The sequence below is a fragment of the Manis pentadactyla genome, chromosome 14 (genome assembly GCF_030020395.1).
Source record: "Manis pentadactyla isolate mManPen7 chromosome 14, mManPen7.hap1, whole genome shotgun sequence".
Classification (NCBI taxonomy): Eukaryota; Metazoa; Chordata; class Mammalia; order Pholidota; family Manidae; genus Manis; species Manis pentadactyla.
In genome coordinates this window covers 90104419-90127329 of record NC_080032.1, presented here as the reverse complement: position 1 = coordinate 90127329, position 22911 = coordinate 90104419, and the positions used below count along the sequence as shown (strand labels likewise).

At 40.3% G+C, this 22911-nt stretch overlaps 1 protein-coding gene across 2 annotated transcripts in view; it reads left to right on the top strand.

Annotated features, from left to right (window-relative positions):
• Positions 1–22911, top strand: part of NELL2 (neural EGFL like 2) — a 265794-nt gene that overhangs the window by 47413 nt on the left and 195470 nt on the right. For both annotated transcript variants that reach the window (XM_036889431.2, XM_036889429.2), the window contains exons 4-9: positions 17011–17184; positions 17275–17371; positions 19638–19710; positions 19882–19964; positions 20810–20938; positions 22364–22466. In XM_036889431.2, coding sequence (XP_036745326.2) covers positions 17011–17184; positions 17275–17371; positions 19638–19710; positions 19882–19964; positions 20810–20938; positions 22364–22466 — 659 coding nt within the window. The remainder of the gene's footprint in view (positions 1–17010; positions 17185–17274; positions 17372–19637; positions 19711–19881; positions 19965–20809; positions 20939–22363; positions 22467–22911) is intronic.

The following is a 22911-nucleotide window of genomic DNA, read 5'->3' as shown; positions in this document are numbered from 1 at the left end:
ACATTCTGGATGAGTAAGAATATATTTATGTATGAGGCTGATAAAATCTATCTTCATATTTGTGAGTGCTTGTCATGTATTAAGCCGTTTTTCTTTCTTGACATTACTAAGTAAAAATTAAACTTGCTGGCAATATTTGCTTGACTTAATGGTTCTGAACTAAAAGATGACTGTTTATTATGTTTAAAATTAACAGACTAACGTAACAGCTAGTACGCTCTACTTCATGGTTTCACTTTTCTTAATAAATAACATTAAAGATAATATAATTTATAAATTAAAAGCTCAAATCCCAAGTTCTGTGTAGTTTAAAAATATTTATGTACATTTTATTCTGTATCATTATTTATCTCTGACAAAATTGCATCTTCAATGTGTATTTCAGTGCCTCCCTTACTATTAGGGAAGTTGCAATGTATAATGTGGTCAAGCGCACATATGTCGCTGACAGGCAGGCGTGGTGCCTTGATCATCAAAGAAACTGAGTTTAAGTGAAGACTCAGCAAGCCAACGGGATTTCTCATATTTCTTCTATGTGCCAAATTTGCATACAGGTGAAGTGGTGGAAAAAAGTATGCATTTTAATATATAGAGGCTATTGCGTGGGGCACAGAGCTCCCTTTCGAGCTGGAGAGCCGAGGCATTCTTTTCCTCCCGTCAGCATCCCACTCTCCTGCAGGTGGAGGAATGAATCAGCCGGCTGCTGCTGTGGCAGCCACGGGCTAAGCAGCCCACCTCATGCCCAGCACACATGTTGGGTAATTACCTCCCTAGGCAGAGCAGGGGTGTCTATAGCCCTCCATCCTGCTTGGAACTACGTCCAGTTACCAGGCCCCAGATACCATAGGCCATCCAAGACCCTCTGCCGCACTCACCTCATAGCTCCATTGCATCTGCACTCTTGGCTCCAGATGGCAGGACACCGACACCGTGGCTCTACCGGGGTCAAGCCTCCGTGTTTGAGGAAGCCAGGCTGGTGTTCCTGCTCGAGTGTTTCCATGCTCCCGTCTCTGCTGCATGCCTCATCTTTCTGTGTGATGGCAAAGGTCCGCTGTTCATTGTAAATCATGGGTCCATGTTGCTACTGATGGACAGTGAAAATTTGCTTTTTATTCTGGCATTAGAAAATACTTCCAGTGATTAAAAATTTTTTCTAAATACTACTTCTTCACTTGGGAATGGAAAGTTTGAGAATCTTATTTTTAGTTCTTTATTTTTTTGTCTTTTGATAAGAACTTGTGGCTTTATTATTTCCCTCGTTACCATTTTTTGAAGATACTGGCATTTTAGGACAGAGTAGCTGGACTAAATTTTAGGGCATAGTAGCTCTCCCTGACTGCCTTTAAGTCTTAAGCTTTTCATCTCTGAATGATCTAGTGTCTAATCCCATGTGTTGTACAGAAGCTGTACATGAATGTTTTTTTCAGTTATTAGCCCAGAATTATTTTTTTTAAGGAAGACCAAATCTGTCAAATGATCAGTTCCTATGCAATATAAATGCTTTAGGCAGAGACATTTTGTCACTTTTTTCCTCATAAATTATATTTATCATATTGATATTCTGTAACTTATTAATCTTCTATTTTTGCAAATTTAGAGAATTTATAGTTTTTCAGAATCATAGTTAATACTCTGTGTTGGGCATGTAGTAGGTGCTTAATCTCTAATTGTTACCTTAGGACAAATTCCAAGAAATGCAATTTGTTGGGTAACTGGATTAAGCGTTTTTTTCTCTTTTTTTTCCATATAAATTTTTTGAGTGTTTTTTGTACTTCTGTAAAACATTTCATTGAAATTTTGATAGAATTGCATCAAATCTATAGATGGCTTTTGGTAGTTTTAACATTTTTAACAGTAGTAATTCTTCTAGTCCATGAACATAGGATACCTTTCTATTTATTTGTGTCATCTTCAATTTCTTTCATTGATGTGCAGTTTTCAGAGTAGAGATCTTTTATCTTTTTAGTTAAATTTATTCCTAACTATTTTATTGTTTTTGATGCTATGGTAATGGAATAGATATTTCTTTTTCAGAAAATTTGTTGTTAGTGTATAGTAATACTACTGATTCTCATATGTCAGTTTTGAAGCCTGCAACTTTACTCAGTTCATTGATTAGTCTAATAGTTTTTTGGTTGAGTCTTTAGGACTGTCTCTATATAAAATCATGTCATCTGCAAATAGAGACATCTTTACTTCTTCCCTTCCAATTCTGATAACTTTTATTTCTTTTTCTTGCCTTATTGCTCTAGCAAGGACTTCTAGTACTTACGCTGAATAGAGGTAGTGAGAGTGGTCACACTTGTCTTGTTCCTGATTTTAGAGGAAAAGCATTTAGCCTTTCACCATTGAGTGTGATATTGGCTGTTCGCTTGTCATATATGGCCTTTATTATGTTGAGATACATTCCTTCTATGCCTAATTTGCTAAGCATTTTTGTCATGAATAGATGTTGGATTTTGTAAAATCTTTCTTATGTGCCTATTAAGATTATGATATAATTCTTTTTTTATCATTTTTTAATGTGATGTATCACATTAATTGTGTATGTTAAACCATTCTTGCTTCCCAGGGATAAATTCCACTTGATCGTGATGAATGATCCTTTAATATGTTGCTGAATTTGGCTTGCTAGTGTTTTATTGAAGATTTTTGCATCTATATTCATCAAGGATATTGGTCTGTAGTGCCCTTTTCTAGTTTTGGTGTCAGGATAATGCTGGCCTTATAAAATGAGCTTGGGATTGCTCCTTCTTCGGTTTTTTGGAAGAGGTTGAGAAAAATGATGTTAATTCTCCTTTAAATGTTTGGCAAAATTTGCCAGTGAAGCTTCCTGTTCCTGGGTCTTTCTTCAGTGGGAGGTTTTTGGTCACTGATTTAATCTCCTTACTAGTCATTGGTCTGTTCAAGTTTTCTCTTTTTTCCTGATTCACCTTGATCAGAGTCAGATTCCCAGTGGTGGAGCCCCACAGATTCTCCCTCAACTCCTGTGGTGTGAGATGAGAATAGTGACAGTGACATGCAAAGTGGCTCACAGTGCTGGTGGATGCTGGCTGTTCCCCTGGGTTCCCTTTTCCCTCTGGAGGAGCCAGAGGGTCAGAGGAGACCTCTCCACATGGTGCTGGGCCAGCCTGGAGAGGGGCAATGCAGTTAAGTGTGACCTCTTCTCTTACCCTCCAATGTAGTCTTGGTCTCTGGGGTGCAGGGAGTGCCTCAGCCTCGCCCCTGTGTTCTAAGATTCTCTCGGTGTTTTGTTTCTGAATAGTTGTTAGTTCTTTTGAGGGGGAACGAGATCAGGGGCAATCTATGTCTCCATCTTGGTCCTATTACTGACGTTTTTTAAAAGACTCTCTATCTAATATTTCTAATGCTCTTCCTGTTCAGAATTTTTTACTGTGTTTGAAACTTAATTCTTTGTTATAAACTTCAGGATCTGTTTGGTAAGTTCTATGAAAAAATTTCCATTGGGATTTGTTTTGGAATTGCATCCCATTTATAAGTTAATATATGTTAACATATTTATGATATTCAGATATTTTTTTACTCAGGGATATGACTTGTTTCTTCATTTTCTTTCATGTCTTCTTTCTCTTTTTTATAATTATCTCCATAAAGGGCATATGCATATTTTGTTAGATTTTTTTCCTGGAGAGCCTTACAGTTGTGCTATTACTCAGGCAGGATCTTTACTTTTCTATTTTCTAATTTGTAAAAGACTTTTAAGTTACTTTATGACCAGAAAAGTAGATTCTGTTTTGTATCTAAAGTAACATCTTCCATAGAATTTACATTGCTTTGTCTTTGGGAAAAAGTTGGATTCTTTGGGTGCAACTCAGAGCATAATAAGAAAATATTCAAGGTGCCACCAAAGTTCATTTAATTCTTTTCTTAATCTGCCATCTATTTATATGTGCTGGCATTTCAGTGATCTTTTCCAAGATGAACGTTGAGGGATTGTTGTAATATATTTTAATTCCTTGGCATTAAAGCTCTTCTCCTTTAGTCTTTGATGTCAGTGTGAAACTGCTTAAATGCTCTTAAGGCCTTTGATCAACCACTTAAAATCATTTTACAAAGGACTCATTTAAAAATTATAATGATCTTCCTGCTGTTTAATATCAAGTGACAGGAAATACACTTCAGTGTATTTGTAACTTATTTTGTTATTTCTTTAGTCTTAGTGAAGCATGTACCTTTTAAAAAAAATCTTTGCAAAATATTTTGGTTTCCTTATAGACAGTGGAGTTTGTTATTTCTATTACTTAAATCTTATTTCCCTTGTTGTATACACTTGAATACCTCTCATCTTGGTGAGGAGTCTTACAGTTTTGTGGCTGAAACCCTGTATTGATGTATTTCATAACAGAGGTTGTTCATATTTTACATCTCCTTTTCCATGATTCGATCCCTCAAGTGTTTTGAAAGGAGAAGGTGATTGGCGCACATCGCAACGCTGTCATCTTTGTTTGTATTTTAACCTTTGGTCATTAAAAACTCCAAGTGTTACAAATCTTATGTTTGCTTGTTCTTGAGGTTGCTGCACCAGGGAACTGTAAAAATTTAGCCAGTGAAAAGCCCTGAACAGCAAGAAAAAGGAAGTACAATGTGTATTTTGCGTGACCTATGAGGACACAATTTGTTTTGCAAATGACTACCCTCTTTGAAGCATTGAGTATCATATCCAATATTTTTTGATGATATGACATCTGAAAAATGGCCACCATGTCTAAACTTTACTGTTTTTTGAATATTAGTGAATTTGTGCAGTTTTCATGTATTTGTTAGTTGTTAGTGTCTCTGATTTGATAATGGTTTCTAAATATCTTTTTCCATTTTTACATGGGTGTCTTACCATTTTTCTTGCTTATTTGTAAGAATTCTTTATATATTAAAGATGTCAAATCACTGTCAGTCTTATATGCAGTTTTCCCAGTTAAACGTTTGATTTAATTAAACAAATTTTTTTGAAATAATTTCAAATATACATAAAAATTATAAGAATAGTACCAAGAACTCCCACATGTCCTCCTACCAGACTCCTCATTGGTAATATTTTCAGCTCATTTGCTCCACCACCCTTTATCTTTTATCCAGTATGCCCTTGCCTAACAATATGTACCATCACCTATAAATATGCTGCTGTATATTTTCTCAAAACAAGGAAACTCTCCTATACTGCCAGCCTACAACCTTCCAATCAAACACTCACACTGATGCCGCAATATCATCCAGTCTTCAGACCTCCTTCACATTTCACAGCTATCTAAACAACGTTTCTTTGCCTTACTGGTCTAGGATTCTGTCCACGAACACCTGTTGCATTTGGCTTTCATTTCTTATAATCTCCTTCCATCTGGAGCAGGTCGATTCTTCCCCTGTCTTTGGTATCCTTTACGGTCGTAGACATGTAGGCATTTCATTCTGGGGATCGCCGTCAGCCTGGGTCCACCTGGCATTTCCCCATCCCTCAGGCCGTGCGTCCTTGGCGGGACTGCCTCAGACACGGCACAGCCTCAGCACAGTCTGTGTCAGTCTGTCCCACCGCTGGTGGTGGTGGCCGTGGCCACCTGGTTGGTTGGGGGTCTTCCATCTTCCCTGGTATTTTTCTCCTCCTATTTGGATTAGTATTTTATGGGGAAGGATTCCAGTTTTTTCCCAATATCCTATTCCTCATCATACCTTCATTCGCTTTTTTACCATCCATTGAATTTCCTGTGCCCACTGGTACCATATAGTATTGCTTCTTAGTGACATTAATGAAATAATAACATTGAAGATTGATTCATTCTAACTCTTTAAATACATTTCCCAGTATTATAAAAACTTGAGAAATATATATTATGTAAACATATCCCTAAAAAATATCAATTCAAACTAAAAAATATCAACTCATTTTTTACATTTCATTTTAAAAGTGTATATTGCCATTCACTATGTAAGGCATCTTTACTGTATGTTTCTTTAATGAAAATTACTCATTTCTACCGAATGGAATTCAGAGAAAATAACATTTTATTTACATAAAGGTGATTTATATAGCTTTTCTACCGTTCTCCTAATAGCTTTATGTACAGTATTGTATTTATTGAGTGAAAATATCATAGACCTTCATAAAAACAAATCAGAGTGTATAGACATACTAGAGACAAATTTTGCTGAGGGACTTTTACATTTAGCTGCTATGACTATCCTGTTTATGGTTTCAAATTTTTCACCTCCTCTAGCTATTGGATTTTCACTTTTTGACATTTCTATTAGGTTAAAAATGCATGTTTTCTTCATTTAGAAATAAATCTGATTGTTTTCCATCAGTCAGTACCTAAAATAAATATATGCAAGACCTTTCCAATCTCTCACTTCTCAGAATTCAGTATCTATTGCAGGATTTTTGTTCCTTTGCATTAAGAGAAATTGTGCTAATTTTTAAGATCTCTATTTCCAAGTAGATCCAAGAGTGTAGAGTAGTATGAACTCATAAATATGAATACAGTATAGAATGTCTAATGGTATAAAATAAAAGACTTGGCAGAAATATAAGAATTCTACACAGGAAAAAAAGGAAAGCCTACATTTATAGCAAATGGTCATTCTGAGAAGTGCTGATTCAGGAGAAAGATGAAAATAAAGAGAGAAGCTCCTTGAGGGATGGCTTTGCCTCTTTCCCCAGCACCCCTGTTGCACAGCTGCTGTGACATGGCTGACGGGTATTTGCAGGACTGAAGGCAGAGAGAGTGCCTGCTGCCCGCAAGTTTGTCTGTGGCTGGCTGACTGCCTAAGTGCATTGAAGTGATTGCTGTGCACGCTAAGTGTGAACATGTTTTAAGTTGCTACCGTGTGCCAGGCAGTCCTCTAATACCTTTCATGGTTTAATTTCATTAGGTGCTCATCATGATCTTGGAGGTTGGTGCATTATTATCCCTGTTCTACGGGAAGGCAGTGAGGACCTGAGTGGTTAAGTCTCATGTACCAGGCCACTGTGGTGGCAGAGTCCATTCCGCTAAGCACTCTTGATGACTTAGCTGCTTGTTTGAGAACCACACGGGCCTCTCTGCTCCCCTGAACACTGGGAGATCCATTGACAGGGTTAGTTGGTTTTCTCATTTTCTGTTGCTTTTGAATACAGCAATCGTGTTTTTCCTCAATTGGGCTTTTTTGTTACACTAAAAATTTTTATCGGGAAATTTCCATCCTCACAATGTACCGTATTTCATCAGCAGCATCATGGCCTGTGAAGCTAGCTGTGCAGTATCAGGAAAGCTGTTTGTCAGTAAATCATGGTCTTCATGGTCGGGGAAAATACCTTGTCTTTTAATCTCTTCACTGGCCTCTCCATAACAAGCGCATGTTAAAACTTAAAAATAATATTCCTACCTTTTTTATCATGTGCATAAAGCTGGAGTTTGGGGTGAGGTTGGTTGTTTTCTCTAGTTATGGGGTGTTTCTGTACCCGCTTCAGTCGGGAACTCTTGAGGTATTAGGCTTAGTAAGAGCGCAGTGTCACCTCAGTGGGTGACCCGCGATCCTGTTCCTTCCTCGCTGGCTCTTACTTATTTCGAACAATGGAAGGGATGTGATGCCCGGGAAGCACGCTGGAAAGCAGCAGCCATAGCGCCGACAGCTCACAGTCCCCTGGGACTGACCCCTCTCTCCCCAGCGCGGCCTGTCCGGAGCTGGGAGCTGTCCTGCTGCGTCGGTACGCTTCCCTGGTCTGCCCATAGTCTCAGGACGTGCTACATACAGAGCTGCTGAAAATTCCTACACAGGCCAACCTCTTCCGGCCTAAAGATTCCTATTGATCTTTAGGACCTTAGGAAAGCAATGGATAACGTAAGAGGAAGACCAGAGATCAAATGCTGCATGGCATCTGTGGGCATCGAGGGTCCTGGGGAGCCACTTAGTCATTTCCGTTGCTTGTATCCCTGAAAGCATCATGAATCATCTTTTTCGGTGAAGTGGAACACACACACACACACACACACACACACACACACACACACACACACACACAAATATCAATCCAACCAAAACCACAGTAATATTTAATTTATATATAGACTGAATTTTAAGATATCACCAAGTTCTTTCTTCAGGCAGAGCTGACTTAAACCATCCTAACAGGCAAAACTACATCCAAAAAAGCTTAACTTGAGTAACCAAATCCAGAGATAAGAAGTGACATACTAGTCGTATTTTAAATCAAAATTAAGTTAAGCACACAGCATCTTATATATTAAGTGATTAAGTAACTAATGCAGTGATTCCTCGAAGAGCATGTTGTCCCCTTCTGGACTGTTCCCTACCTATGTTTCTTGATTTTTGGAGCCTTTCCTAGCAAAGCAGATGTGTTCTGAGAATTTTATATATGAAATATGATTTCTATGTTTTTGAACTTTACTTAACCACAAACACCCATCACAGACAGCTTATTTTCTCTCTTGGAGAAGTGGGATAACATATCCTCAGTGGAGAAAGATATTCATGTTTTATATGGGTCTTTTAACATAACTCTTGGATAGATGTTTAATTCTAATAAAGTGATACAGCAGTTAATAAATCCTTTGGGACCAAATATATTTCATTACTTAACTTTTTAAAACTATATTAAACATACATACACATCTTCTTTAAGTCTTTCAAAACAGAACTTCTAGTACTTATATTTAAATGATAAAAATCCTCAAATTTCCCTCATATGTTAATTTGAGTTGTAGAGGTGAAAAGTATGACCAAAAAGAAAGTCTGATTCTGAAATTAGAAGGATGTTATACATTATGAAGGGATAGTAAGTTGGAAAGGTTTTAGAAGAAAAGAATTCTGGTGACCCTTTCTCAGCGCCCCCCCACTTTACTGCAAGCCTGCAGAGAGTTTGCGGGGATCTATTTCTTCCTTCCTGTCAACTGTCTTGAACATCTCTGCCTTGGAGCAAGGACTCGATGACTGGCTTTGGAAGTGCCATCGGGTGTGGGGTGGAGTGAATCCAGTCTCCCCATCTGTGCCTTGAGTGTTCAGGAAGTGGGGACCTTACGATATTGTACACAGCTTGTATTCATAGGTAATAAATATGAGCTGGCAATCATTGCAAAGATCTTTTTTCCCCCCTATATGTATTTCGACTGATGTTTCCCAGTTTTTTGAAAGAATCATTATAAGTCACCTTTGCTATAATCAGATGACCCTATTTGTATGGGCCAAGCTATCTATATGGTCCCATTAGTCCATGTTTTTAATACATGTGCTAATATTGCACATTTTGAACTACTGTGGTTTTATAATAATCATAGATATGGTAGTGTTAGTCCTCCAAATTTTGTTATTCTTCAAGGTTATCTTGAATATATTTGTGTTTTTCACATTTCCTTGTGATTGTAGAATAAGCTTGATTTTTGGTTGGAATCTCATGAAATCTATATGTAAATTTGGGGGATGATTTATAAATTTCCATTAAAGATAATTTAATTTCTCTCAGTAACATTCCTTAGTTTGCTTTGTAGAGTTATTGCACATTTTCTGTTAAATTTATTCCTGGGTATATGAAGTTTTGGTGTTATTTTAATTGACATAATTTTAAATTTCAATCTCTCTTTCTTAGTAATACAATTGAGTTCCACCTATTGATCCTTTATCCAGTGTCTTTGTTAATTTAATTTTTAATTCATTATTCATTTATTCATCAATTCATTTACTATTCATTATAATATTGGCTATCAATACCAGTGATATTTCTTTCTTTCCAATTCTCTTGCCTTTAGTACATTTTCCTATCTTGTTGCATTGGTGAGGAACTATAACTCAAGATGGAATGAAGTACGCTCGCTGACATCTTCATTTTCCCAATGTTGTTGGAAAAGCTTTTGATATTCCATCATTCAGTATGATGTTTGTCAGTTATTGTTTTTATATGTTGATATATAAGGGAACTTCATTTTTATTCCTCTAGAATTCAAGAAAAGAAGAAAATATGTTAACTTCTATCAAATACATTTTCTTTAGCTTCCAGACATTTAATTTTCTCCTTTATTTTGTTGACATATAATGAATTACACTGAATGATTTTCAAATGTTAAACTCATCTTAAATTTCCAATATAAATCCCACTTAGTTATGTGTTATTCTTTTTACATATCACTAGATTATATTTGTTTATATTTCTTATATCCTTTTGCATCTATTCTTATAGAATAAAATAGTTTGTAGTTTTCTTTTTCTATAATGTCTTTGTCAGGTATTTGCCTCATAAAATGTGTTAGGATGTGCTCTCCTTTTTGGAACTCTCTGGAAGAGTTTGTGAAAGATTGGTGCTATTTTTTCCTTAAAGCATTTGAAAGAATTCACTAATCTATGCATCTGAGACATCTTTATTTTCCCAATGTCACGGGCAAAGCTTTTGATAGTCCACCATTAAGTATGATATTTTTAAGAATAATGTTTGTGGGAAGAATTGTGAATAAAAAATGAAATACAATGAGCATAATAAAATAGCAATATAGATAAATGCAAAACATTAATGATTTAGAAAGGGTAACCAAGAGTTGGTTCTTTGGAAAAGTCAATTCAGTAAACAAGTTTGATTAAGACAAGGGAGAGAATACACTAATAAACAATATTGTAATTGACAAAGGTGGAATAATAGAGAGGAAATTAAAATACATAAAATAATACTAATGTATAAACTTATGCTAATAGATTGGAAATTTGGATGTAATGAGTGATATTCTCTGAAAACACAAATTAGAACACCAACTTAATAGTATAGAAAATCTAATTACTAGCAATAGTAGAGGCAATAGAAAAATGTGTCAAAGAATTAGGTCCTTACATCATTTCACCCTGAAGTCACCAAGGTGACTTATTATTATTATCTGTGTTATTTTTTTTATGTGAGTTTTTCAGAACTTCAGGGAACGTATAATACTGAGGCAATGTAATTTGTTCCAGAGTCTGGAAAGAAAAGGAAAGCTTCTAATTCACTTCTCAAGGCTATCTTAGTCCTAATTCCAAAATTTGCAATGGTTAAAATTGACTATTGGTTTCAAGTATACTACACACTGTCAACATAGGAAGATGTTACAGAATCACTGGCTATATTCTCCATGCTGTGCTACTATCACTGTGACAAACTTATATTATGTTGGGAATTTTTGTGTTCTTTTATCCCTCTTACCCTCCCCACCAACCCCAACCCCTCCCACATGGTAACCACCAGTCCCTTCTCAGTGTCTGTGAGTCTACTGCTGTTCTGTTCTTTTTGTTTGTTTTGTTTTTATATTCCATAGATAAGAGAAATCATATGGCATTTGTCTTCTCCACCTGGCTTATTTCACTGAGCATAATACCCTCTAGGTCCATGTTGTCATAAATGGCAGGATTTCTTTACTTTTTCATGGCTGAATAATATTCCATTGTGTATATGTACCACATCTTCTGTATGTAATCATCTATTGATGGCACTTTGGTTGCTTCCATATCTTGGCTATTGTAAATAATGTGGCAATAAAAATAGGGATTCATATATATTTTCAAATTGAGAATTTTGTTTTCTTTAGGTAAATTCCAGAAGTGGAATTACTGGGTCAAATGGTATTTCTATTTTTAGTTTTTTGAGGAACCTCCATATTGCTTTCCACAATGGCCGAACTAATTTACATTCTCACCAACAGTGTCTGAGGGCTCCCCTTTTTCCACATCCTTATCAACACTTACTATTTCTTGTCTTTTGGATAGTGGCCATTCTGACTGGTATGAGGTGGTAATTTATTATGGTTTTGATTTGCATTTCCCTGATGATTAGTGATGTGGAGAATCTTTTCATGTGCCTGTTGGCCATTTGAATTTCTTCTTGGAAGAACTGTCTGTTCAGATCCTCTGCCCATTTCTTAAATCAGAAATCAGGTTATTATTTGTTTTTTTTGGTGTTGAGGTGTATGAGTTCTTTATATATTTTGGATGTTAATTCCTCATTGGATAAATCATTTATGAATATATTTTCCCATCCTGTAGGATGTCTTTTTGTTTTACTGATGGTGTCCTTTGCTGTACAGAAGCCTTTTTGTTTGATGTAGTTCCACTTGTTCATTTTTACTTTTGTTTCCCTTGCCTAAAGAGATGTGTCCAGGAAACAATTGCTCATGCTTATGTTCAAGAGATTTTGCATATGTTTTCTCCTATGAGTTTTATGGTACCTGCTTGTACTTATTTTTGTTGTTTTTAGTTTGAAATCACAGTCCATCTTTAGAATCTCTCTGATATAGAAATGATCATCTCCATTGTCCTGTTTTTATTTTAATACTTATTTGGCAAAGCCAAAGCCATGTTAACTCCATCTCTCTGCCTCAGTTGCACTTCTCTGGCTGAACTCAGAAAAGCACAGAACCATACTGACCGACCTCACTTCAAATGTACCCCTGATGCTGCCGTGTTTTCCTCGCGCATTCACTCTCTCATTCTGCTGGGTGGCTGTTCTGTGCCTCTCCTCTGTTTTTACACTTCTGACACCTCTCTCCCACCCTCACTTAGCAGGTCCCCTTGTGTCCTAAAATCAGAGGAGAGCTTGCACAAGCTCCTGCCGCTGTTCCTGCCGATCCACCTGCGCTTTGTGGTATGTTTCCTGCTATTCTGCCCATTCTGCTCTCCTCGCTCCCCACATGGGCTTCAGTGATATTCCCTGAGCTTCCCAGGCAGGTTGTTGCCTCGGGTCTGCACTGTCCCAGAGTTGCCCCAGATGTCACTTTTTCAGTGAGGCTTTCCCTGCATATCTGTTTTAAACATCACCTTAGTGATCTTAATTTTCTCTTCTTCCTGATGTGTACTTTTTGAACTTTTGGTAATTTTAACCTATTATTTTATTTCAGAAAAATTACACGCATATAAAACCAAGTTGTCTAATCTTTCACCCATAACCATATTCTGCTTGGACTTGCTAGGATGGAGGAATAGTTAGCTTGGAGTCCATAAATGGACTTTGTGAATCCAGGAACACCTTAAGCCAAATTTTCTACACCCTTGTGTGTATGATTTTCAGGTCATCAGAGCCCCCATCCCCCAGGGGTTCTTCCTCTACTGTATGATGTGCGCTCTGCATCCATGCTTGATAAAATAGGGAAGGCTTATCTTTGAGGCCACCACTTCTTTGAACTTTTTCACACCAGTCTCTCTAATTTCTACCTGCTTTGTCTCAGGCACAACCAGGTGAGTTCCGGTCAGGAGAGGAGCTGGCATTAGGTAGTACCACCCTCTGTTCAGTGGCTTATTCAGCCTGATCGTCATGGCACCTTGTGCTGTGGGACACCCACTCACTGTTAATGCTTTATCATATTGTTCCCACTCCATCCTTGCATCAGACCTTTCTCAATCTGACATTTTAGCAATACCTACAATGCCACTAAATCTTCCCTCCAGGATCATAGCTCAAAGTGTTTCTCAGCATTCATGTGTCTTGCTGGCCTTATCATTAATAGTAATAATTGCCTCCATTTCATGACTGGCACTTTTCCCTTTCATTTTATTGTAAACTCAGTTATACAGGTAACAGGGTGGAGGGGTTGTTGTTCAGGCCACCCTGTGGATGCCAGGGCCTCAATCATGAATTCATTCCATTAGCTACTGATCTTCCCCTTGGTGATACAATCTTGGCTCCTGGATTTATTATTCACAAAGAAGCATTGTTATCCCCACCAATGTGGCTACATTCTCCAAGATTTTTATAAGAGTATTGAAATGGCTAAACTTAATTTTTGTTTATGATGTGTTTATTTTCGAGGGTCTCTGAGCTTCAGTGTTATTTGGCCTTGTTTGTTGTCATATTTTCTGTGCCCACAGAAAATATTTTCTATAATAAATGAACTAATAACTTGCCTTTTAAAGCCTCTTCCCCATATACTTAAATATAAGGAAGGTGTTTGTTTTCTAAAAATGAAATGATTGGTCGGATGTCATGAATGGCTGGTCTTTGGACGTGTTCAAACAACTGAATGAGCACTTGATGGGAATGTCGTAGATTCTAAGCATTGTTATTGGGGTAGCTTCTCATTAAAATATATATATATTTTGTCTGAGATTCATGCTTGTTTAGGTTGAAGCCTGTTCTGAAACTTTGGTGGCTTAACTAAAATGCATAAATGTGTCATAGGAAATATAAATCATAAGCATGGTGTGTATGGAGTGATTTCTCTCTGCCAGGAGGAATGTAAGTACTTGTATCTATTTGGTTTAATTCCTGAAACAATCCTATAAGGCTACAGCTCATTGTCCCTGTTTGATAGGGAGGAAGCTGAGGCCTAGAGAAGATTCTTCACTTGCCCATTGTTGCAGTTAGTCACTGTGGAGACAGGTTAAGACTTGAGGCTCTTGAATTACTGCATTATTCTGTCTTGCCTTGATGGCTGAATACCATCAGAAGCAAGCAAACTAACAAAAGTGGAATCGATCCGGTTCTACTGAGGGTTGCCAGAAATACGCTTTTTCCCCACTCGCCCATCCCACTCAGGGGTGGAGGGAGTCATGGAAGTGGCAGGGGGGACAGCCAGTGTCTGTAGCGAATAAGCAGCGTGGCCTCGCTCACGGTATCCTGCCCCCCCCCCCCCGCATTGGACTTTCTTACCTTGTGCTTGTGCCGGAGCCCCTTACTACCTGGGCTGGCAGCTCGTCTCTGCAGGAGGGATTGATCTCCTGTTCTGCCTGTACCTTCTGTCTCCTGGTCTTTGTAGTCTTTCACTTAAAAAAAAAGTATTCAAATTGCTTGTCATTCACAGAATTGCTGTAAGAGGTGGAGTGTGTAAGTGATGCCTGGTTGGGATCATTGACGACACTAATAGTTACTGTTTACTGAGGGCCGCTCTGCTTCAGACGCCGTGTTTCATGAGGGTCATCCTGTGAACCCTCATTCTGCAGAGGAGGAAGATGGCAGGGGGCACGGGCTGGTTTCCAGGTCCGAGGCCGGTGCCGGCCACCCCCTTGCAGCTGTCGTCCCGGGAGCCATACCAACGGCGTTTTGGGCGCTGAAGCGCGTGAAGCTTTCCTTCAGGTGATCGGCTCACAACTGTCTTGTGCCTTAATGTACAGATGGTCACCAACTTATGGTGGTTTGAGTTATGATTTTTCAGCCTTGCAGTGGTGAGAAAGTGCTACGCATTCGGTAGAAACCGTGCTTTGAGCTCTGAGTCGTGATCCTCCCTGGGCCGGTGACGTGTGATCAGACCCCTCCCTCGGGTCGCTGGGCGGGGGTGGCCCCGTGGCTCCCAGGCAGCCAGGCCACCACGAGGGCCCACGGCCGAGGCACCCCCAGCCTTTCTGCACCCACAGAACCGTCCTCATTTTCACTGTCAGCCCAGGATTCAATGCATTACATGAGGTATTCAGCACTTTATTATTAAACAGGCTGCGCGTGAGACGGCTGTGCCCACTCAGGTGAGCGTTCTGAGCACATGTGAGCTGGGCCGGGCTGAGCTGCGATGTTCCTTAGCTGAGGTGTATTAAATGCGTTTTTGACTTAACCATATTTTTTATTTACAGTGGGTTTGTTGGGGTGTAACCTGCTGTAAGTCAAGGAAAATCTATAGAGGTGATCGGATTGTTCTTCATTTAGGGTTAGTTTTTTATTTCCGGCCCCTGAGAAATGCTCATCTCATGTTGTGTGTGACCTTTTTGTCAGATGCGACGTGACCTTATTTTTATCCTTTGACCCTGAGTCGAGTCACCAAGGAGGTTGTCAAAATGAATGAGATTCTGTCACTGTCGCCTATTTCTCTGAAGCCTGATCTTAAATTCGTTTATATTTCTGCCAATGCAAAGAATTTTTGAATACCAAGGGCATAAATCATTAGAAGTGGTGAGTTTTTATTTTTGATTTCAGTTACCTCTCAAAATAAGGAATAACAAATCTTGGACACATGATATTTGAAAGTATGACAAATTATCTTCATAGGATTTAAAATGTGATTTTTAATTTAAGGTAGAAATGCTCATTAAAGATCAAAAGGGAAAATAAAGGACAATAAAAGGTTAAAAATCACTCATAGTTCTATCACTTAAATAGTCACTTTAAAAAATGTTTCAAAAACCTTTTTTATTCTGCTTATACATTTTCCCCATGGTCACATTGTAATGTGCTGTTGGTGTTCCCAGTTGTAAGGTGGCTTTGGAGGTGGTTGGTGGGAGGGAAGCTTACAGAACTGAGGGGGCAGTGGGGCACCAGGGCTTGGAACAGCTCCTAACCGAGGTGCCCGCGAGCAGTAAGCGAGATGCAGCATCCTGTCCAGTGCTGCCCAGGGTGCAGTGGCCGCCCTGGCACGATACCGGTCCCCCTCTCTCCCTCCCCTCCTTGCTGTGCCCATCAGGATTCCCAGGACTACCCAGCGGGCCTCCCCCGACACCATCAGCTGTGCTTTGTTGCTGCCCAGATGGGGTGGAAGGGCTGGCTCTGCGGCGCGTGGTCCCTGGTGATGCCTTTGCTGGGGGCAGGGGCTCCTGACCGGACAGCAGGACCAGACGTCTTGTGTCTCTACTTCACCTTCTCTTCTGCCACCTTAGTGGGGGTGCTGGGGACCTCATTTCTACCTCAAAGTGGAAATCTAGGCTCCCCACTCAGTCTTTGCTGGTATGGTTAGGAACGGGGACATAGGTTTTTTGTGTTTATTTGCTAAACGTTGGTGTCTTGCTAGGCGTCCCCCTCCTGGTTCTGCGGTTAGAGAGAGAGTAAGTTTCTCTTGGGACTCTATTTGTCTCTCTGTGTCGGCATTTCCACGCTGCTGGCCCCTTCAGCTCCGAGTCTGGGATGCATGAAGCAGGAGGGCCTCAGGAAACGCCCACTGTGTTGTTCTTTGGGGTCCTCGCTGATTGTCTTTCTCCGCTGCGTCTTTCAGACTCTTCGTATGTTTGTTTTATTGTATAATGTCTAGTCGTACTTGGTGGGAGGAACAGGGGAAGCATGTCGACTCCCTCTTTCTGGAGACAGGGTCATGTCGGTAATGTTCTAACGTCGCCTTCCGCGGCCCCGCGCGGCTCTTCTCCGTGCAGGTACCTGGAGCTGGAGAGCAGCGGCCACCGGAACGAGGTCCGGCTGCACTACCGCTCGGGCCGCCGGCACCCGCACACAGAGGTGTTCCCGTACATCCTGGCGGATGGCAGGTGGCACAGGCTCTCCTTAGCCATCAGCGCCTCCCATCTGATTCTGCACGTCGACTGCAATAAGTAGGCGAAATGTTCTCAGTTCCGGGAATGGGGGTTCTGAGCCGTGACTGTCGTGCCCCGCATGACTTACCCGACGCCTCTCTTTGGCAGGGTATATGAAAGAGTGGTAGAAAAGCCCTCCACAGACCTGCCTGTAGGCACGACATTTTGGCTCGGGCAGAGAAATAGCGCACATGGCTATTTTAAGGTATGTTTTGGCTAAAGTCTGAGTGTAAACTATAAATAATAAATGCTCTCTCATGAGTGTGGAAAAGTACCTTTTTCTTTTTATGTAGTGAAATAAAATGATTTGTATAGTTTTTTTTTCTGTTTATGTCTATTTATTGTTTTTTTAGGCTTGTGTCTTACTAGCCGACCAACATTATTTTCTCCTTTTTCCTAAACGGGCTTGATTGTCAGATGTTGCTGAGATGGTCACAAAGCTGCCCCCATGGCAGTTAGCATATCGTTCTTACCGTCAGAACCTAATATGTTTATATACCAGTAAACTCTCTGCCACTGAACAACCTTTGATGATACTTGTACAGGGATTTAGTAAGAGAGGATGGAACACTTTTCAATATTCATGATTCAGAGTCTCCTTGCACTCCAGAAAGGGAGAAAGGAGCACGGGTACAGGCACAGGCCCCTCAGAACTAGGAAGCAGTCATCATTTATATCTTTTTCTTTAGTGTCTATTTAGGGACATACTCCATACAACTGCATCACTGTAGAGGATCTGAAAGACATCCCATTTAACTTTCTTCATTTGAAGGATGAAGGAATAAAGTCCAGAAAACCATCTGCCTGCAAGCCTGTACTGAGTCACTTTCCCCAGTGATCACGACAGTGCCTGTAACACAGAACTGGCTCATGGATGGTTATTAAATAAAAGGAGGCAGGTGGTGTGTCTAGCTCATGATTTCTCAGTTGTGTTCTGGGCAAGGTTTGTAATCCTAGGAAGGTGTTTTTAAAACTTACATTTTAACTGTCTTACCTGGGACCCAGGTACTTTGACTGTCGTTCCAGTGGATCCTCACCTTGCTGCCCTGAGGCAGGGTCTTGCATATGCACAGACCTCTCCGAGAGGTTAGGGACTAGCCCAGAGCCAGTTGTGGGGAACTGAGCCCATGCTTGTAAATCCTGAAAAAACCCGTGCTCTTTTCCCACATAGTGGGTGGCACATCTGTGCTGTGGGTGTTGAACCTGTCCTCAGTTTAATCACGGCAGTCTTTCCTGTGGAGCCCAGATGTGACTTCAGAATCTGTCTCACACATTAGTTATGTGTGCTCCTTGATGGGTCATAATTTTTGTGAGTTGTGCAGGGCACAAACTATATGGCTATGTGGCAGCCTCATTTTCATGTAGCAAAGGGATAGGAGTTTGGATAGCAGTTGCGCCCTTAACCCAAACCCCAAGCACACCACAGACCCGGCAGTTGCCGCGTGGTACGCTGGGATGTCACACCGCACACTGCAGACCACACACGCAGAAGCTGTAGGCTAGTGTTGGGCTGGTGCATCTCTGAAGGTACATTCAAAATTGTCTTGATAGTATTGTATGTTGGTACTGTCACCCTGCCATTAGACATTCTGTTTGCATTTCTCAAAGGGATAAAGTGAAATATTAATGTAATAAAATATATAAAGTTGATGAAGGAAGAGAGGGGGATGGCAGATCAAAGGACAGCTGGAGTGTGTCTGAGGTGGTCATTTCTGAGCTACCATTTGGCCTTTGCTTTAAGAGCCCCGTAAGCTGCAAGCTAATTATGCCTTAGTAACTAAGGATGCATGTAAATTTTGCCTACCAGCATGTGATGTGGCCCTCTGTGTAAAATGGCTCATTTACAGCCGGCATTTTAAAAGTTCTGTGCTGAACTTGCTGTGCTCCTAAGGACTTGTCATGAAGTCTTGCTGCAGCTGTCTTACAAATCTATTGTCCTTTTTAAGTCTTGAAATTAGTTTTAAAAGGGCCAATGTGAAAATGAGAAATGCTCAAATTAGCATCTTTCTATCCTTTTTCCCTGTATCCATTTCCATTCAGTTTTTCTATCCTTTTTTTGTTTTTGATGGTTGTAGCTAATTTCAAATTGGTATCAGTTCCACTGTTGCTGAAACCAGAAGTGATTTTCAGGTTGATTTTTATAAAGATCATTTTCAAGCCTCTTTTCAGTGGCTAACTAAAAATAACTTCTCAAAACAGCATGACTATTGCCTCTTAATTATATCTTGACATTTAATCTTAAGGCTTTAAAAATATCACCAATAGTGGAGTATATGGGGGATCATCTATTGTGCTGGAAGTATTTCCTCTCCTTTGGTTTGAGATAGAAGGAATGCTCTCAAAATGGTTTTATTCAGGGAGTCTGGTGAGTCTATCCTATAATGTTTTCCTTCATAATCTGAACTGTTGAACACAGTTTGGGTATGAAATTATGGGAGTAATACGTCTTTACAATTTTTTTTCACCCACAGGGTATAATGCAAGATGTGCAATTACTTGTCATGCCTCAAGGATTCATCGCTCAGTGCCCAGACCTCAATCGCAGTAAGTCTGTCGGCTCTTTCCTCTATATGGTGAAAAGTGTGCTTCTTGCCTCATTTTGTCCAGAGTGTCAGTTCGAAATTGAAGTTTCCATACCTTAGTTGTCAGCATAGACTTAACCAGACTGAGACCCTCATAAATACAACTTGACCGATGTAATGTTTATCATTCCAGCCTGTCCAACGTGCAATGACTTCCATGGACTTGTGCAGAAAATCATGGAGCTGCAGGACATTTTAGCCAAAACATCTGCCAAGGTAAAACCTGCTTAACAGTGTCCGGGAGCTCAAAAACCCTGGAGGTTCCTTATAGTTCCTTTTGTAACCACAAGTGTTCCCCTTTGAGACTTATTATCCTATCTGTTTGCTCAGATTCAATCTAAATCTCTGCTCGAGGGAAGTGCTCATAAATATTCAAACCTGGCCATTTGTATGCCAGATGGATCAGTAAATCAGGAATGAGGCTGGTTACCTGGTTTTTACACTGCTTATTACAGCAGAATTTATTGTTTTGTTTAGTTTTTTATTATTATTTAATTTTACTTAGTTCTTTTTCACAAGGGAGGAGGCAAGAGGACATTGTAAAGAATGTGGCCACTAGACTTATGTCAAGGAAATGGTGCCACAAATGCCTTCTGCCACTGTCACATTTGTAGGGTTATTCACTGTTTTGAGCATGTGTCTAGTTTACCCACAATTTCACTGGACTGTTTTCATCCTGCATAGGAGTCTTTGATCACCTACAAGTTGTGTTGTATATCAGCGATTGTTTCTCTGACACAATATAAATTCTAGAATTTGTGTTTTCACTTGTGCAAACCTGTTCATGTCATTAAATGGTTTTAAAACTGGGAAGTGCTTCTGTACCTTGTGGGAGACCCCATGTCAACTTAACCTTCATTTGTATTTTATAAATTACATTTTTTTTTTCCCAACAGTAGGGAGCAAGTTCACCACACAAAGAGGAGGGGGAAATGTCCCCTTTCTTTTTGGTTGAAGGCTTACATATCTCTCTGACAAGTAGTTGTACACCTCGCAAAGCTCAGATACTTCCTGGGGTGTTTAGAACGGTGAGCAGTGTGAACCCCTCCTCTGTGTCCTAGCTGTCCCGGGCCGAACAGCGGATGAACAGACTGGATCAGTGCTACTGTGAAAGGACCTGCACCAGGAAGGGGGCCACCTACCGAGAATTCGAGTCCTGGACAGATGGCTGCAAGAACTGCACGTGTGCGGTACGGCCCCTGCTGCCTCTGCACTAAGGGCGCTCAGACGCCCCCCTCTTTAAGCATGTATTAAAGTAGTATGATCATGAAAATTTCAAGACCCATTTCTTAAGACACAACACTACAGTGCCAGCAAAACGGTCGAATCTAAAGAACTGTGTGTTGCATTATTAAAGACACTTTCCAGCCTATAAAGATGATTATGGTTCAGGAATGCTGTGGAGTTTAAGTGGACTGGTACACACTTGAAGTTAGTGATTTAAATGGGGTTACGAAGGCGATTCCCAAAGGGCTCTATCCTGTTACACTGAACACTTCCAGGGATTTTCCCATAAGGTTGTTATTAATGCATTTCAATACAACTTAATTTTATGCAGCAAGAAATACTGTGACCAGATTGGCTCATATAAACAGATAATGCAGTTTAAATAAATAAGAGAATCTTTACCAGTTTATTAATATAGTAGAATACAAGCTATGGAGTTTAAATAAATATGTAGAGTATTTAGTGCATAATTACTTCAAGAACATATTCCTTCATAAGGAGTTCAAAACTAGTTTGGTTTTGAACATTTAAATTCCACATGAATTCTGTTAAAACTCATTTATTGGAAATAAGTCAGAGGTCCATGTGAATTAGACTTGAAGAAGAAATTCCCAAATTCATCAAGTTAATTCAAAAGCAGATTCTCACGTGTGTGAAAAGGCAAAGGGCTCTGGAATAATCACGCGTGTGCACTCGCATGTGTGCATTGTATGATTTCTACAGGAACAGATTATGTTCCTTGTGAAATTGTAGCACTTTGCAAATATAGTCCAGGCTTCCCAACTTGTTACATAGGGGCCAGGAGTTGAACTGAGTGAAAGACGAGCTGTGGTATAGTGAGGTCAGTGAGGCAACTGGAAGAGCAGCTGGCGACTGGGTGCCCTGGGCGCCGTCAGGAGGCAGTTCCCTGCTGTCCAATTTGCAGGTTAGTGGGGATTGCCATCCCCACCTTGTGGAGGTGGCCTGTCCCGGCCTAAATATCTGGGGAAGGTGCTGAGTCTTGACACTGGCCTCCAGGATGCCAGCAGCTGTTCCAGAATCTCCTGGTCTCTGGGCACTCATTTTGGGAGCAACCTGGGGAGACACGAGTGCCCTCAGCCTGCTGTTCCCTCAGTGGACGCCCGGCCCTCCCCCCAGGATGGGAGAAGTCTAGCTCACTGGGGATCCATCGCTGGTCAGAAGACAGGAGCCAGTCACCAGTTGTGTTATGGCCCCATTTTTGTTACTGTGGTCTCTGCATTACAGGCTTTACTGAATAGTAACCAAAGGTAATAGTGGTATTTGTGACATTTTATGTGACGAGGTTGAAACTCAAGGAACAGATTAAAAATCCTTGAAGACTCTCACACTGCACCTAGGTAACTGTCTAAATACCCCTTTCTTCTCAGAATGGAACCATCCAGTGCGAACCCCTGGTCTGCCTGATGCCCGCATGTCCCCCGAGGTCGGCCCTCGCCTACGTTCATGGCCAGTGCTGTAAAGAATGCAAACGTGAGTGCGACTTATGACGAACGCTTTCTTTCTGGCAAAAGTAAAGCTTTGTATTAATAACCGTTCACCTATCGTTGGTTTAATCTGGGCAAATGAAGTAGCCTTTAGAAATGATGGAAATGTGAAAAATACCTTCTGTATTTATCCATTTAGAAATGGTACACTTGTATTTTAGCAGGAGGCAGTGTTTTCTTGGAGGAATCTATTCTGTGTAATAACTTTAGTGGGAAAATACGTGAGACTTTGTGGAAGGCATTTCTCTCATATTGATACAAATTCCTCCAAAATACGTTAAAAATGCTGCCCAGGCAGCCAGTGACCATGGAAATCCTGGCACAGTCTGTCTTCACCAGCGAATGCACACCAGCCCTGTTGTCCCAAACTGCGTGAGCCCGACTGTGCACCCAGCCGGCCGTTGGGGATGGTGCGGGCCCGTGGGTCACAC